The 18,486-nt window shown below is 38.0% G+C and overlaps 1 protein-coding gene across 3 annotated transcripts in view; it reads left to right on the forward strand.

The window, feature by feature from the left end:
- GRIA2 (glutamate ionotropic receptor AMPA type subunit 2) overlaps positions 1-18,486 on the forward strand; it is a 143,363-nt gene that overhangs the window by 121,975 nt on the left and 2,902 nt on the right. For all 3 annotated transcript variants that reach the window (XM_006023152.2, XM_006023154.2, XM_006023153.2), the window contains exon 13: positions 17,571-17,818. In XM_006023152.2, coding sequence (XP_006023214.2) covers positions 17,571-17,818 — 248 coding nt within the window. The remainder of the gene's footprint in view (positions 1-17,570; positions 17,819-18,486) is intronic.

Here is an 18,486-nt window from a genome sequence, read left to right on the forward strand (position 1 = left end):
CCCCCCCCCATAAGCACCGTCTGGGGAGTGGGAGTACTGGATGAAGCACTATGGCCACTTTCAGGAGCCCCACAGCTGCTTCCTGGTTGGTGCAATTGACTGCAGGGGATCCCCCTTTTTGGTGAGATTGGCCAGAGGGGGACCCCCATGCCCCAGTCACTGGGGGGGTACATGCCCTGCCTGACTAAGGTGGCACCAGTTGCCCATGCCTGTACTATTGAGGATAATTCAGATAAAAGACAGGTGAAAAGGTGTGTTGTGGTAGATTTCTTCTCTCTATTTTAGGTTATTCTATCATAGAGAGTTCACCCTAAGGTAGAATTCATCTTGAACCTGATGATATGTCAGAAAATAATAGTTGATTTTTTTTTTGATCTACTGATAATCTCTAATTTTAGCAGTACTAAAGCATAACCACAATGAATGGAAAATTAGGACATTTAAGCTCCTATTTTTAGATTTTTATCTTAGAAAGTTTTGCTCCAAATAAAGTGGGTTAGAATTCAGAATTCTGAAGGGCTACATTATCATTTGCCAGAAATAATTTAAACCTGCCAATTTGTTTTCTTTCTGGAAGACAGCTGTCAAAATTACTTTTCTGATGCTTCTTTTCCTCCAAGTGCTAAACAATAAATCGTTGGCCCTGTAAAAAAAGTGGCAAGACTCCTATAGGATGAGAACAGATATCCATGTAGGCAGGATTTCCCCAGAATGTTTCTGTGAGGTGACTGTCATTATAAAATAAGACAAGTGCAATGTGATCTGTGTCAGAGTGTAGATGTCATCATTTATGTGAACAGAAGCCAGGGCTCACAAGTTCTTTGGGCAGATAGCTAGAACTAAATTGAACGGCCTCTTGGCCACAAGCTGACTAGATGAACACTCCATATGCAACCTTTGTAATATAAAAAGCACTACTTCTTGACTATGGAGACAAAAGTTCTGTTTCTCATAAAGAAGTGGCATGGTTTTCAAAATTATTTTTAATGATGATATTTAATGTTCTTGTGACCAACATGAATCATGTGCGACAAATTTCCACAAACAACCTTGCCAATGGACAACATCTGAATTCTGACCACTATGTACAGTTCTTGCCCTTCATTGAGTTATGTTGCGGGTTTGTGATATGTTCCATAACAGGAGGCTTGGGTGAGAAAACTAAGCCTATTTAGACTTAATATTCAATTCTAGATATGCATCCAATTTTCCAGAGGTCAGAGGTCTACTCAAGCTAAGCAGGTCCTTCCTCTGGAATAATTTGTATTATTGATCCTTTTCACAAATTAATTAAAAGTGATGTATATCTGAGAAAAACTGGTAGAATCTGGCCCTCCATAACTGAATTCTTAAAATAAAATTAATTATCAATTTCTCCAGTTATTCTAAGAATTGTTTAAAAAAACTCTTATGATTTGTTTGAATGTTAGTAACTGAGTATTACTTGTAAAAAGCCTAGTGTTTTTCACAGCCTTTATCACTGAATTGTGCATGCTATCTGGATCTAAGTATGCATGGTGTCATGGCTAGGCTTTTAGCTAAATCTTCAGATAACACAAGAGCAATGGCCAGATTAAGGCTAGGTACAGACAGTCAAAGAGCTGTAGGTGGAATCAGTCTAAGTTATATCATTTTCTGTAAGTGGCCTAGGTTAGTTTGGTATTAAGCAGTATATAAATTCCCCCTTTGGTAGGGGCAGGGCACAGGCTGCTTGCATTAGCTGAGGTTTGGAAATTGGGAGTGCTCCTGTATGCCTCCTACTTGCTCTGTGGGCTCCCCGAGCTACCAAAGACTGACAAACACTGCTGAGCACCCAGACCACCTCTGATTGGCTGCTGGATATGTGCAAGCATGCCTCCCCCTGGCCCTAGTATACTAGGACCTTATATCTTCTGGCCAAAAAAGACTTGCAGCACCTGGTATCCATGACCTATGTACCTGCTGGCAGCAGCCAAGGCATGGAGGTTACAGGGTTTCCTCCACGCAACCCCAGACCCAATGTTCTGCCCCCTGCCACACTGCAAGCTGCCCACACCGGCTCCTGCTGGGGAGCTGGAGGTCCATGCTGGGATTTGGGTGTGCAGGAGCCAGAGTCTGGCTCCATGGGGTTGTGCCTGAACATGGGGTCATGGGGTTTCCTGGCTTGGTGTGTGGGAGCTAGGGTCAGGCTCTGTGGCACTGTGCTCAAGTGCAGTGGTTCTCTTGGAGTTACTGTCAGGGGTCTGTGTACATAGCAGGGTGCTTTATGACATGGTGTAAGGACACCTTATTGGGACATGAGTACCCAGGTCTTGGGGCTTGTGCAGGGAACACAGACACCTCCCTTGCCTACCCCACCTCACCCCCAGCTGTCTGCTTACAGCTGATGGATAGCCAGAGGTGGGGCTGGGGAGAGGGGCTGTGCTGGCTTAGCTCTGGGAAAGCTCACAGGTGGGGCCCACTGGGCACTCAGCCGGAGCAGCCAAGCATGGGCCAAGTGTCAGCACACCTCCCTGTGAGGAGGGAGGTATGGGGGGCCACAAAGGAGGCTGGGATGCCAGAGGACAGAGACCTAACTTGAATTGATAGGAGATCTGCTACAGAAGTTCAGTTCACCAATCTAACCTAAATCAATAAGATCTGAGTGCACATTAAACCAGGTCTATCTTAGACCAAATTTTGCCATTTTTACACCTAGATGCATCAAACTTCTCTACAGTTATGAGTTTAAATTGATTTCCGATTACTTAGACTGGTTTACATATAATGTTTGTACCTTAGTTTTGTGAGGGTCCCGCTTGGGAAAATGTATTAGAAAAGGGTTAAAAAAGAGTATCAGAGATGTCAATGCAAGTTGTGTGCATGGCGCAATGTACTGTGTGCAGCACATAGGTTACTTTTAGTAGGATTAGTCCTTGTAATTATTGATAGGAAGAGTTATATCATTCAAATTCCACCAAGCAGTGAAAACTGATATTGTATACTGTATCACACTACAATCTTGCAGGCTTTGTCCAATAAAATCATTCACCTACATGACTAGGAATTGAAAACAGGAATGAAAGCACAGCCTGAGGTGTCCAGCTGCTCCATAAGAGAGACAAAAAGGGATTGGAGAATTGGGAAGAGCTGTATAAGGAGACACACTCCCTTTATGTTATAGATTGGCACATTAGAATTCAGATGCTCCTTCCTTTCTGTATCTTTTGGGGTAGCAGATGAGGCAGTCAGGTCTCCTGATATTTTAAAGTATGGGAAAGGGAAAGATTGACCAGGTACTAACAACATGGTAGGTGCCTGCTTCACCAAACTCTTTACCAGTTCCTTTCTGCCATTAGGGCAAATGCATTGGCAAACAGGAGATATGTGGTGAGGTTAGTGGAAGGGGAGAAAGAAGTGGTTCTTATATTATTGCTACCGTTTTAGATTTGAAGTGGATATAAAACAGTCTGCTAGCATTACTAACAATGGGAACATAGAAAGATAAAGGAGAGAAGCTGGCAATCAAAATATCATGCCTTCATAATGCCTTCTCTTCCTGGAAATTGCCATTCAGAAACAATCATATTTTATTGCAATCCAAAGTGTATTGGGTGTTTGATAAGAACAAATAAATCTTGGCCCCTGTTTGAAGAATTTACAATCAATGTGTCCTGATAGAGCGAATATATTAGCAGGAGTACAAAACTGGCTTTGTGGGGTAATTTTTTCTCTACTGTGGCATTTTCTGTGTGTTCATTCCCATTGAAATACATGGTTCCTTTGCGCACACACATCTTGAACACAGCTTAGCCCTACGTGAAGGAATTGGGGGAATTTCTTTTTATACTTTTGGTAAGTTGGAAATGTTTCTTCATCATTTAGGAATTGGGTTTGCTTATTGCTTTTGAGAAATGTTCTGTCTATTGTTATATGTGTGGGGAAGTTAGACATGGACTTGTAGATTTCAAATTCCACCTACCTTACAATTTCAATAGCACATTGAAAAATATTAGGTTCCCATTGAAAGAAAAACAAAATGAAACAAAAAAAACCTTCTCCATTCCACTGAAGTGAAAATATAGAGCTTCAGACACATGTACTGCACATACATAATCTGCATGTTTTTTTTATCCTGTATTTTGTAGATGGTATAAGATTCCATTTTTCTTAAAGCAATTATAAGTAATAGTCCTTGGGTGGAATTCTGTGTTCCCTTGTGTATCTAATTTCAGCTTTCTAGCTGTATAAACAGAACCTTTGTTATAATGGCCAGGAAACAATTCTACGTCCCCTGCAGTGTGGATCCATAAGTATGCATACATAGATTGAGCATGTTCAAAGAGGCACATGGTCAAACTCCCTCTAGGCAAGAGGGGCCTAGAACCCAAGCCCCTAGGTTCCTGGGTGAGTGCCTTAAACAGATACACAAAGATAGACAGATAGAAAACTGCTATTTAGATACACAAAGGAAAATAATCACTCCTTTAGTGTAAAAATAAAGGTATTAAAGTAATGAAGGCATTGGGTGCAAATAAGCATTCAAGCAACCCAACCCAACAACACATTAAATGAATGTGTGAAAACTGAAAGCCTAGTTTTTTGATGGCACAGTTTTAGGTTACTTGTCTTTTACATGTCCAAAACTCAGATGTGTGACTGCAGATTAAATAGTATGCAAATAGAAAATTGAATTTAAGCTTTAGGATGTTAAAACATGAGGCAGTTTATGACATAGAGGCCTCTTCAATTTGATTAACACTGACTTGGTTCAGATTGTTATTGATGAGGCTTGGACCAAACCCAATATGCACAGACAAGAAGCAGTATTGAATTAGAAAAAACATGTTGTTGAGTTGTTTTCCATGTTCAGAGCCAAGTTCTAGGGAAGAATAAAAACTCTTTAGTAACTAGTTGGAGAGATCTTCAGTGGATTTATATTAACATACTCCATCTAAGCTAATGAAACTGTTGATTTTCACTTGCTGAGAAATTACTTTATTTTATCAAAAGAAATGACCATGAACGAGAGAGATTTATGAGCTGAAAGCAGTGTTGTTGTTTATTGTGCACATTTAATTTAATCTTTTCTTGAAGGCTTCCTGACAAAGAAATTATACTTTCTTTTAGTTGGCAACTTTTGAGAGGGTTTATTTATTTTACCAGACAGCTGGCTTGGAGAGATATATTGATTCTCTCCAAGTCTAGTTTTATTATTAAAAAAAAGATGTACAATTTTCTTTTTCGTAATATATTCTCTGGTCTTCTACCTGTATATTACCATATTCTGTGATATGCTAGAAACATCCAGCAGGAGTGCATGATCCAGAGTGAGGATCCACAAACATTTGAAACCCTTTCAAAAGGGGATTGTTTCAAAAGGTCAGCAGCTGTTAAGTTTTAATTGATGTGTGAATGAGTACAAAATTATTCAAATGCAACAAAATCACTCCAAGTTTAATACTCCTTTATCCACATACACTCTCTGATGTTCCAGTCAAAACTGAGTAAGAATGGAATAATGTGACTTGACAAAGCAGTCTTTGAACCTCTATATTTGTCCTCTAACATGACACAGTATTGCTCTTGTACTAGGCTGTATTTAAATATATATTCAGTAGGAGAACAGTGCCCTGATTCATGTCCAGAAAGATTTCTATCAGTGCTACAACAAGGTTTAATTTTTAATTAAAGCTGAACTGCAGAAATGGAGGTGACCAATAGAAAAGTGTTGGCATAGCACACTAACCAGTACTGATTTCACCCTTCCTTTGCTTCAAACTAGCTTCAGTCACATCCTATGAAGGACTCTGATCCACTTATTTATATATGTGTGGGAAGTTTGATATGCAAATAAAATTTATAGTTGTAGTGGATGCCAGGTCCCTTCATTTGGCTTGAGGAAAGTGCAATGCAAAAGGGAGGACTAAGGATGGCCCAGTTTTATCAGGGACAAAGGATGAAAATGAAGAGATGACTCACCGGGGACAAGATGACTGGTGGGTTGAATGAACCTGTAGTAAGTAGTGAACAGGATCAATGAAACAGGTTTGACATGCTTAAAATAGCCTTTCCTTCATCTTCCTTTCTCCCTTCCCCTCCCAACCACTATAGGTATCCAGGCCCCCACGAAATCAATGAAAATTTTACCATTTTTTTCAATGGGGTCAGGATTTGCATTTGAGTTCAGATGCGTTTGTATATGAAACTGTTAAAAAGGATGGATTCATGTCATACAGATTCTTCTTTGTGTCTTAACCCAGTCATAATTTTAATTGATTTTAATTTGTTTCCTAAATGTATTTCTAATAAAATATTGATCTTGGAAGCCTCCTTCCATTTCAGTGTGGGTAAACTTGATTCCATTCACTACATCTTACTGGGCAAGTTATTGCTGCATCACACAGGCCAGGAGGAATTGGCATGATGTAGCATAGTGTACTGCAGGTGAAGTTAAGTTGGTCTAGTGACACTGCAGCAGCAAAAGACAATGGTGCAAGGGAAATGGTGTGTCATAGTGAGAACTGAATGAGTTTAGGAGAATTCTATCATCCTGCAGTTTGAAATATAAAATCTGCTCACAAGCCTTCCTGGTAAGTTTTTAAGTACTGGACTTTGCCCATGTATTCTCTTGTTTGACACTGATCTGTTTAGTAATACTGCGTCTCTAGTACAATATAACTTTTCCAGAGCTTTGAGAGAGGAGGTTGAACCTAGCCACAGACATGTGGGAGGGTGGTCAAATTGTTACTGCATACTTACAAGCAGCAAAAAAACATATGTCCACATGCCATGATGAGAACTTATGAATTCAAGAAACAACATTTCTAAGAATATGTGAGCAAAACATGCTATAATAGAAAAAAAAGGAAATAAACATTTTACCCCAAAGCAATGGCCAAAACACGAAGAAAGTATGATTTCCCAATAATGCATTACTTTCATGCTGCCTCAACAATAATGATGAAAGAGTTATTCTACAGTAAAGAGAATATAGATAGCCACGAAGAGCTGTGGCCACTTGAGTCGGTTTCATACTAAATATCATCACTGTGGTTACCAGTTAGATAATTTATCTAGATGACAAAGAAATTAGTGATTCAGCAGAGTTCTACCTCCATGCATGCCTTCATCTCTCTCTCAGTACTATGTAGTCACACAGCATTTCTACCTTTATGGTTTGACCAAGATACAGAAAGAAAGCAGCCTACGCGATGGCTCATTGAAGTATTCACATAAGATTATTTAAGACACTTTGAGTTTCTTTACTGATTCCTCAAAGCTGCTTATTGGGGCTGATGTTTATAATAATGAGAAGACCTAATAAGTGACCTGCCCTTGAAGAAAATGTCATATCCGTGGGCTGGCAGATTAGGGGAAAGACAATGCACTAGTGCATCATATGCAGAAAGCTGTGGAAATATATGGAAAACATTATGCTATATATGTTGAACTTCTATTTAAAAATACCATATTTCCTCAGCAGATGAAAGAAAATGTGGGTCTTAAGGTATAGAAGTCTTTCAATCTCATGGAACATTCAAAGGAACATTTCCATAAATTCCTTCTGTACAAATACTTGTTAAAAAATTAACAGTAATAAGGTATACACATATTGAAAGCAAATCCATGTTTGAACTCCACTCATGCTTTGTAACATTTGCCCAAATCTGTGCACTAAGGGATGTGTGCAACTTTCAAAGGTATTGTTTTTGCTTGTTTCTTTAAGAATCTGAAATGCACTTATTACTGAGAGCAAATCAGAAACTGTGTTAAGCAGAAAATAAACTGAAGGTTTCCATAAAGTTTTGTTGTAAAAAACAATCTTTTTACAGCAGTTTTGTCAACCAGGATCATGACATGGAAAAATGATGATCAGTCCATCACTTTCTGTCCCTGACTGTGGCTCTTAAGAACAGATCCTCTCCATACTAGTACTGAAAATGAAATAGTAAACAGAATTGCCTCAGTCAAAGATGAAAGATAAATTATGCACCATACAGAATTAGTAGAATGTAGGACAATTTTAATAGAAGTTGCAGACAAGTAAAAGAAACCTGTCAGGGAAATGGTGATATAAAAGGATGACAATCATTTCAATCCCAGAAAGAAACCCTCTTCAAAAATGGATGAACATGCACAAACATACACATGAACTGAGACCTACAAATTCCTGCTATTGCAAAGAGGTTGTCGCCCCATATGTTAATCCATGCTAAATGAAAGAAAGCTTTGGTTCATTGGTAGTCCCAAAATTAGTTTCATTTCAGCTCATGCTTTTGGTGCTTACTACTGTCTATTTCTTTATCTTTCACTTTAGCTTTCAGATTGTTTTTCTGTGAACTTTGTAAGGAAATACTGATAGATGAGCATGCTTACAGGTAGACTGCTCATAATGACAAGATGCTGTGATTCTTATGGCATTTTGTAAGTTATACTTAATATTTTAAAATCTATGTATCACAATAGCATTTGCACTTCTTACAAAAAAAGCAATAGCTCCCCAAAATTTAAGAGAAGGTAAATAAGGTATCCTAAAGCGCCATTGTTATTGGAAGATAGGTAAACACGTGAGATGGATTTTAACCTGTGTCATAATTTGAGATGAAGATCAATTAAGCAGCAATTGCATCTCCAGGGTTATATTAACATTTGATCTAAATAAACATAATGTGAAAGAAAATGGTGGCCTAAGGATGCCTTAGTCTCACGAACAAGAAATCTGTAGCATGGGTTGTAACATTGAATGGGAAACAGGCTCTTCAAAGCTGCTACTTCCACCCTTTTTTGAGTCTTGTTATATGTGGCTGCAGTGGCATAAAGGGTAACACACACTGGGCCAAATATAGAGCTGGTGCAATATACTTTCTCCTTTGAGGAGTGAATAGTTATCTGAGGCTGAATTTCTTCAGGAGCTGTACAAGTACTTGCTGCCCTTCCTCAGTGAAAATTATAAAGGGATAGTCTAGTCCTCTGTTAGAAAAGATGAATAAAAGAGCAGTACTATTTCTTATTTCTGTTCTTTCATGTGTTTTACTTCTGATCAGTTATAGGCCTTCTTTGGGATTAGAGCAGTATCACAAACCTTTATTAGTAGACATATGAGATGCTTTTATTATAGCTGTTCCTGTATAAAGAACACTTGTGTCTTGCAAATAACTCTGTTTATACAGAAACAGCCGTATCACAAGTGTCTCATATGTCTACTAATAAAGTTTTGTGATACCACTGTAAAACACATAGTATACTACATCGTTTTAAAAACAAATTCTGGCAGCACAGTTGACAATAAGCAGCAAATCTGAAAAGCCACAAAGTTCTAGTATACTATTCAATATCTCTTCAAAGTACTTAACCTATTTTCAGTTAGCTCCATGATTTTGTATTTTATCCAGGGTGACAAACACAGTTCAAATTTTGGATCTATCCTATATTTGAACTTAATTTATTTTTATTTTCAACATAATACAATATATGTGTAAATATTTCATGGAAAATAACTAAAATAAACAGAAACCTTGTAATTATTTGGTTGTATGCAGACTAGCAAGTCATTTGTTCTACTCTACCCCCAGGCACTAGCAGTAATAATAATTTCTATCCATATATTGTGGAAGGTCAGAAAGATAATTAGCAAACCACAATTCAGAATTAAATTCTGCTTTGTGTAGTAGTAGATCCCATCTGAGAACACTTTTGGTAGTCTGAAGAGTTATTTCTGTAAATGACATGCCATTCCATTTCAATCATTCCTTTTTAAGAATTACAGGATTTAGTAAGTCAACAAAAAAAGTTATCAGATGACCTACAAAATACACAATTAATTTGATAAAGCTTGGCATAATTGACTTTTTAATTTGTATAATTGGGAAAGAGCCCTATTTAATGAAGGCAATATTTTACATTTAAGTGGGATGTATACTTTGTGAATATAAGAATTATCATTATTATGCTGCCCACATGGGACGAAGACATTTTTAGCTCCTGTGATATTTCCAGTTCAGCATTTTTTTAATATCAGAAAGAAAAATCTGATAGTGAATTTATATATATATGAAAGCTTTGGGCTGTAGCAATAGTGTTGATCACAATATAAAAGTACTATTTATAGTTAGATTGAAATGTTTTATTTAGATGTACTGGTACTACAGTAACTGAAATGATGTAATTCTTCCAATATGGTTGTATTCTTGTTGACCATTAATTTAGCATCTCTTCAATGAATTTGTTTTGCTGACCACTTGTTAATTGAGATCCCTTTGTGGAGCTCCTACTTCTTCCTGGGGGTTCTTTAGAGTCATAAAGGAAGTTATATAACCTGTCACATTTTTTATTAAAGGCTGGGTAGATCTCTTCTGATCACCCAGAGTTCATACGTATTTTTCAAATACCTTTGTCCAGCTAGCATACTTGTGTTAAGTACAGTATAATTTACTGAACAGCACATTTGGTTAAGAATAAAACATCAGTCAAATTCAAAATTATATTATGAGAACATAAAGCCTGAATAACCTCATATGCAAAAGTCAGGAAATGCCAGTAATAAAGCTGCCTTTAATCTGTGCCCCATTACTGTACAACCGTTAATTACAATATTCTAATAAAAATGCAATATCACACATTTGTTACAGTGTGCTATTTTGCATATAGTTACCTTGGACATGATTTATATACCGTAAGTGAATACTTCTGACCATATTGGAATCAATGACACATTTACTATGAACTTAAGAGAGGTCAGGAATTTACCTAGGACAGGCAACGAGTAAGGGAATGGCTCCTAAGAGCTACCAGTTTAAAATAAAGTCATGAAAAATGCTGGTGGCTTCTTGTTTATCAGATTACTATGCTGTTTATACTTAGACATTTATACTTAGACAGCTATGTATACATATCTTATAAAACGCACAGGTCCAGGGACAAGTGCCAAGACTGGGAAGAAGCTCCTCTCAGGAATCCTTAAAGACTTTCCATCTCTCTAGTTATAAGTGTCTGTTTAAGGGATGGCAAATGGCCACGTGGCCAAATTTTTTTTGTTTAATGATTGCAATGATGTCTGTTATTGTTGTTACTGATATTTCTTTGGTCACTAAGTGAGCTGTTATCAACTGCTACTACCACTTCCATTTCTGTTACAAGGACTCTGAGAGCCATCTGTTGGGAAGCATTTTTCTCAAACCTGACCACCCCAAGAACCTTTGGCTCACCTTGTTTTCCTGAATTCCCAGTTATCAGTTTCCAGTCTCCCTGGCATACTTCCCTTGTGTCCCCTCATCTCCAATTCAGCTGTTATGCTAAGATTTCAGAAAAATGACATCAAGATATGGGGAACTGCAAGACAAGGAAAGCAGCAAAACCACAATGGCTGATCACCGAATCCCTTATCTACAAAAATACCTGTAAAATTCCACTCTAAAATATATGTAAATAGAAGAGACTTTAAAATATAAACCCTAAAGGCTAAATCCAAATCAGAATTCAGGCACCTAAAAATTAGGTCTAACAATCTGTAGCTTTTTTGTTATCTGGCCCCAAAAGTAGAATCTTCCAGTAGGCATCTAGCATCCACATACAGTGTATGGAGGGAGTTAGGTACATCAGAATAGGATCCAACTTAGCCATCACAGTGAGTTGGAAGCTGCCTAAAGTCAACACTTGCAGTCAAGAGCCACCTAGCTCTAGCCAACTGGTAACCCTGAGACTTAAATATAGCCCATGCTTCAGGACTGAAAGGAATCCCCTCCACCTGCTTGAAATCCACAGTCCTCCAATAGAGGTTGGCAACCTATGGCCTGCAGAGTTTGACAGTGGGGGATGCCTGCTCCAGGCACTCTTCTGATGTTGTCCTGGGGACAAACACCATCTGTGGGTGCTTCCACCCATGCTGCAATAGGGAGAAGTACCAGCTGTGGGTATTTCCCCTAGGCAGCCAGGAGACCGGTGGTGGTGGCAGGGTCCTACTGCCCACCCACCAGCCTATCTCCAGTGTGAGGTTGTCCATTCCAGTCTGCATTCACAAAAGGTTGCCTACCCCTAAACTATAACCTCATGCATAGGGAATTTTCCAGAGTTACTGTGAATTCCCTCAAGTGGAGGGAAGCCAATGCCTTTCTCACACCTAAGCAGTAGGCCAACATTTCCCAAACTCTTGAGGTTTACATCCCACCACCACCCTTATGGCCACTCTTCTACTCTATTTCAGCAGTTGACTGCCACCACTTCCCCCACAGCCAATTCACCCTGCTGCTATTGTTAATTGCTGCTGCTGCCTCTGCCACTGACACTAGTACGGCCTCCCATCCCCCAAGCAAATTGCTCCCCACCACCCCCGGCAAGCTTTTGCATACCCCACACCACAGTTTGGGGAAAGTTGTACTAGTTTAGTATATGAAAGGAAGGTCTCTCTTCCTCAGTTTTTCAAAGAAAGTGACAGTTGCCTCCATATTTTGTGAGGAACCCAATCTTGTCAAGGTGCATTTTGTGTGCTTTGAGAAAGCCAAGTAGACTGAGCCTTTCAGGGATCTTGGGCAGATGGATCTTTAGTTTCTGGATCCCACTTAGAGTCGTGAGCTAGACATCAAGACAATCAGCTTTGTCTGGACTGGATCACATCTGAGGACATATAGAAATAGAAATGTAGGCACCTGGAGAACTTTAAGGTCAAAAAAAGCCCTATGAGGTTTAGGCCCTTTCAGTAGCAGCTGAACAGAGTTGTTAAGATTGCATTTTTAGCTGTAGGCACCTTAATTAAAATTCCTGCTTTAGGCACTTAAATCTTTTTTTGGATTTGGCCAAAACAGACTAGAGACACCAAACACCAAAATTACCTAAAATAGTCAAAGGGAACAATCTTTTCTGAGGAAAAAATACTACTATTACTACTTCTTGAGATAGGTTATTCTGTTAAAGCTATGAAAATTTACCAGAATTAAAAATCTCTTCTGTTAAGTCATATCAGCCTACTAATTCTGAATTAATTAATATTACACAAAAGGAATCACCATGAAACTTACCTTATAAAATGAGCAATGCTTCCCTCTTACTTTGTGTTAACTGACCTCAACTTCTATGCCTGATGTCATGGCCCAAATCAGTGCGCCTGTTTGTATACAGTATGACTTACAATTTGATCGTCTGATACTTAACCTCTGTTGAAAGTGCGTGCAAGATCAGATGCTATGTTGGAATTCAGGATCTTGCCTTTTTTCTATTTTATGGTGCTATATATAGTATTAAATAATGATGGTGATATTTTAAATATTTTTGGTCTGTTTCCTAATTATTCTACATTATAAATTACCTTGAACAAGGAAACTTTTAAAATCTAAATGACTGTAAATTTACCATATTTTCTCACATACAACATGTCCTGGAATATAATACATACCTTGTCTTTGAAGCCAGAATGAAAGAAAATAGTATTTCTTTGTAGTAAATAACTGAATAGCAGCAAGTTAGGGAGCAGTATGCTCCCTGTGAGTCATGTGCAGATTTTACTTTTACTTTTGCCTGTAAAAGACATAAACTGTTCTTACCATATTTCTTGCATATAATGTGCACTTGGTTTTGGGGGAAAAGTGCACAATGTATGGAAGATAACATGGTATGTAGTAGGTGCAATAATATAATTTATGATAAAATTCCCTTCAATATAATGCAGAATGGAAAAAATATACAAGAATTCCCTAATGAAAGAACTAGGGTTCTTTGGTAAAATTTTATCTAGCATACCATAAATAAAGATGGTTTACAGTGGAGTTCCAAGCCCCAGCAATGCATTGCTGCCAAAATGGCTCTTTGGGACCAATTGGCAGGCTTCATTAAATACAACAGTCTTATATCTACTCTAATTTATACCAAAGATTGGTCCAGTGCTTGAATGACCTCAGGTGCAAGGAATGAACAGTAATATAAGCTTATCTTCTTACCTCCTCACCTCCTGAGCTATGCTGAGAATAGGTATCTATAGCTCAGGATCTAGGCTCCATCATGAAATCTAGTAAATCCAATCTGCAAAGTCAGTAGGATCATTTATCCATTTAAGTGCTTTGCTGATTTTGAACAATAAATGGTGAGCATATTGGGCTGAGGATGTCATTTATTCTATATTTGGTGAGGCCTCTAGGCACCACAGCAATATAAATAATAAATAATGGGAAGAAGACTGCAGGACTGGACTTTTATTATGTATATGATGTTAAGGCATTTTATAAATTTGTTCACTATAGTACAAGAGCAAAACCTTGGAAATTATAAGAAAATGTTATGGGTATATTTTAACGTATGTGTGTATTTTCTCACACACACATATACATGTTCATCTTATGTGCTACAGCATTAGAAGCCAACCTTTTTGGCAGGCATGCCACAGATTAAACCTCATGTCTTCCCTAGGTGCCCCTCAAATCCCCTTCTGCTGCCATATCTGTTGCACTGGTTTCAGCTCCATGACCTGTACTCCCTGACTGATCTGCTGCTTTGCTTTCTGCTCCCTACCCTATGTTTCCTGCCCAATCTGATGCTCTTTCTTCTCTCTGCCTTATCTGTCACTGTGCTGCCTGCCCTTTCCCTGAATTTCTGCATGACATATTGAGTCTGCCCATACCACTTGTGCCACAAATTGGCCACCACTGTGATATAGAATGATTTGAAACAATCATGATTTATTTCATTTTATCACTTAAAAATGAGGTATATTGCACCTGCAGTAAATCAGAAATTTTATTCTAAATACAATCTCCATAAAATGTATGTTGGAAATTTTCTGAGGATTGTTTCTACAGTAGAAATGTATCATTAATAATTTACTGCAGTTGTAATATAGGATGACCATATAGGACAAGGTGAAATCCAGGACACTGCTCCCCTCAGCCCCCACAAGTCAAGGGTGCAGCAGTTCATGGTATTACTATTCAGGAAGCTAAGGGAGTCAATGGCATAGGGAGACAGCAGCTAAGGGAGCCATTGTTTTTTACTTCACAGGAGTTAATAATCAACTCCCCCTTTCAATTGTCATTTCACTAATCAAGCTCCCTTAGCTGCTGTCTCCCTATGCCATTGACTCCCTTAGCTTCCTGAATAATAATACCATGAACTCCTGCACCCTTGACTTGTGGGGGCTGAGGGAAACAGTGTCCTGGATTTCACCTTGTCCTATACGGTCATCCTATATTACAATTGCAGTAAATTATTAATGATACATTTCTACTGTAGAAACAATCCTCAGAAAATTTCCAACATACATTTTATGGAGATTGTATTTAGAATATATATATATATATATATCCAAACACCATCTTGAAAACAATAAGAAAAAATTATGGATACATTTTAACTTGCACTTGCACACTCTCCCTCTCCCCCAACCCCCCACATATATATTTCATGCACAAATACTACAGCATGAAAGCTTTGGATGCTCTGACAATGGGCAGATGTTCTAGGGAGGAGACGTGATATCAGAAGGTAGGATCAATCTCACCAGAATTGGAAAATGCATCTTTAGGCACTATTTGGCCACTCTAGTAAGGAGGACTTTATACTAGACTCCATGTTGGATAGTGAACAAAACCCTCCATCAACAAAGCAAACAATCCAGAAGGACAAGGATGAGAAGAAGAAGCTCAACTCGGGGAAATGTCTACAAAGCCACAGGACACCAACAAAGCATGTAACAGGTAAACAAGTAGGTCATAATTCACAATATGCTTGATGTATACACATGTTAGAACTATGCAGAACAAAGAAGATGAGCTGTACATTACAGCCTATGAACATAACCATGAAATGATTGGTATCACAAAGACTTGATGGGACAACTCTTATGACTGGAAGTCAACATGGAGGGCTACAATCAGTTTTGGAAGGACAGGATTGAAAGAAAAGGTGATGGCATCTTATACGTCAAAAATATGTATATTTATTCTCTCTTCAGAAGAAAGAATGTCACAGATGACAATGTATTTGGGCAAAGAAAAAAGGTGAAAGATAAAGCACTTATGTAGTGATGGGTATTTATTATAGAGCACCAAGTCAGGAATAAATGGTTAAGGCACTCTTCAAGGTGGTGAAAAAAATATCCGCAAGTTATGAGATAATATTGATGGGAGACTTCATTGTCTAGCCATCTGCTTGGAAGAACAATACATAAACTGTTGAGCAAGTTCCTCACTTGCATGGAAGAAAAATTTTGTTTCAGAAGTTAAGGATACAACTAGGGGATCACCTATCTAAGATCATGGTCTAACCAACAGGGAAGAACTTTTGTAGGATATGAAGGTGATGGGAAACTTGGAAGGATGTGATCACAGTATGATAGACTTTATGATCCAGACACTGGGAAAGCATGAGGTCAGCAGAACTAAGACAATGGATCTCAGAAAGATGGATTCAATTGACTCAGTTGGGAGATAGTGCCATGGAAGGAAAAATGGTATGACAAAGGTGCCCAGGCAAACTGGAAGCTTCTAAAGGGCACGGTTTGTAAACCCAAGAAGAAATTATTCCAATATAATGGAAGCATAAACAAAAGAGCAAAAGAACAATGGAGCCACACAAGAAGCTTCTAGGATTGTTCAAATGCAAAAGGAAAGAATACAGGGAATAGAAAGATGGGTTGGGCTCCAAGAAAGTATACTAGGAAATGGCAAACATTGCAGGGACAAAATCAGGACACCAAAGGTAAAAAATGAGCTTGCTACAAATATAGATAGACAGCTGGCTCAATAGCTGCAGGCAAAGTGTAATTATAAATGGATCCACATCCATTTATAAGAGTTTTCAAGGGAAGTCCTGAAGGGGTCTGTCCTGGGCCCAATGCCGCTTTGTTTGTTAAAGAGTTGGGTGTGAAAATAGTAAACCTCTTGAGTACTTTTTCATACAACATGAAAATTGAGAAGGACTGTGAACACAGAGGATAGGAGTGCAATTCAGAAGGACCCTGACAGATTGGAAACTTGGACTGGAAGCAAAAGGATGAATTCCAATGCTGACAAGTGCAAGATGCTCCACTTTGGGAAGAATAATTAAAAATACAAATTCCAAACATGTGACAACTGGCTGAAAAACTATGGTGAAGGACCTAGGAATCTTGGTGAGTCATAAACAATATGAATCTGCAGTGTGATACAGATGCAGAAAAGGTGAATGTGGTTTTGGACTACATGTTTATGTGTGTAGACACATACGTATTCATATGCAGACAAGTCATATCTGATGTATTATCTTGCATGTGTGTGTTTTTATATGTGTCCATGCATACTGACACACAATTATATAACATTAAAAAGTAGCCATACCATTCTTATAATTTACAAGATTTTGCTATATATATAGCTTGTAAAGTAGAAATTAGTGAAGATCAATACACTGCAGCTGTAACACCTCATTTTTAAGTGATAAAGTGAAAGTAATCATACTTGTTTCAAATCATTCTGTAGCACATAAGATGAACATTCACTGATAGCAATAATAATCAGTAAGAAATGAATGGTGACTTTGAAGCCTATTGTCTTCTAATCTTTACTGAGAATGACGAAAATTATGTTGCCTCATATGTGCTTTTAAAGTCTTCAGTGAAGACTCGTTAATTTAGCTCCATGTTTTCTTCACAGAGATCTAAAATTGCAGTGTTTGATAAAATGTGGACATATATGAAAAGTGCAGAGCCATCTGTGTTTGTGAGGACTACAGCAGAAGGGGTATCCCGGGTACGGAAGTCCAAAGGAAAATATGCCTACTTGCTGGAGTCAACCATGAATGAGTACATCGAACAAAGGAAACCGTGTGACACCATGAAAGTTGGTGGGAATTTGGATTCCAAAGGCTACGGCATCGCCACACCTAAAGGATCCTCATTAAGGTGGGTGGAATAGTATAACAATATGCTAAATGTTGTTATAGTATCCCACCTACCCTGATGTATCTTTACTAATGTCTATGGTTTGTATAAGGATCTGAGGTAACTCTCAAAACATGGAATTTCAATACACTATATGAAAATGAAATTACCTATGGTGACATTACTGACAAACATTTAAATTCTTTCTTAAATTTCCTGCAGGTTTTCTAACCATGTAAACATTCCTTTTATTATTATTATTATTATTATTATTATTATTATTATTTAAACATTCCAGTTTTAAGGAATTGTTTTCTTATTTCTTTTCCTTTTTTTTTTTAGATTTGCTTTTCACGTTACTAGCTTATAGTGTGAGTCTATTTCCTCATACCTTGTAGAAAACGTCGCTCTGCTTACGAAACTAAAACCGAATGGCTGCATTTGAACAGTAAACCGAAGTAACTAACAAAATGTGCCATTGTTTAAAGAGGGCTATGCTTGGGGACAGGATAATGTGCTTTGAATTTCTTTGCACACATCTCTTTACTATGTAGTTAACTCTTTGTATTCCTATTTTGTTGTTTGTTTTTTTTTAGTGGAGTCACATTCAAGACACTGTTATTTGTTTGTTGTGGATGTGAGTACATTGCTGTAGAATATAGAACTCCCCATATTAGCCCTCTTTCCTT

The sequence above is a fragment of the Alligator sinensis genome, unplaced genomic scaffold (genome assembly GCF_000455745.1).
Source record: "Alligator sinensis unplaced genomic scaffold, ASM45574v1 scaffold1223_1, whole genome shotgun sequence".
Lineage (NCBI taxonomy): Eukaryota > Metazoa > Chordata > Crocodylia > Alligatoridae > Alligator > Alligator sinensis.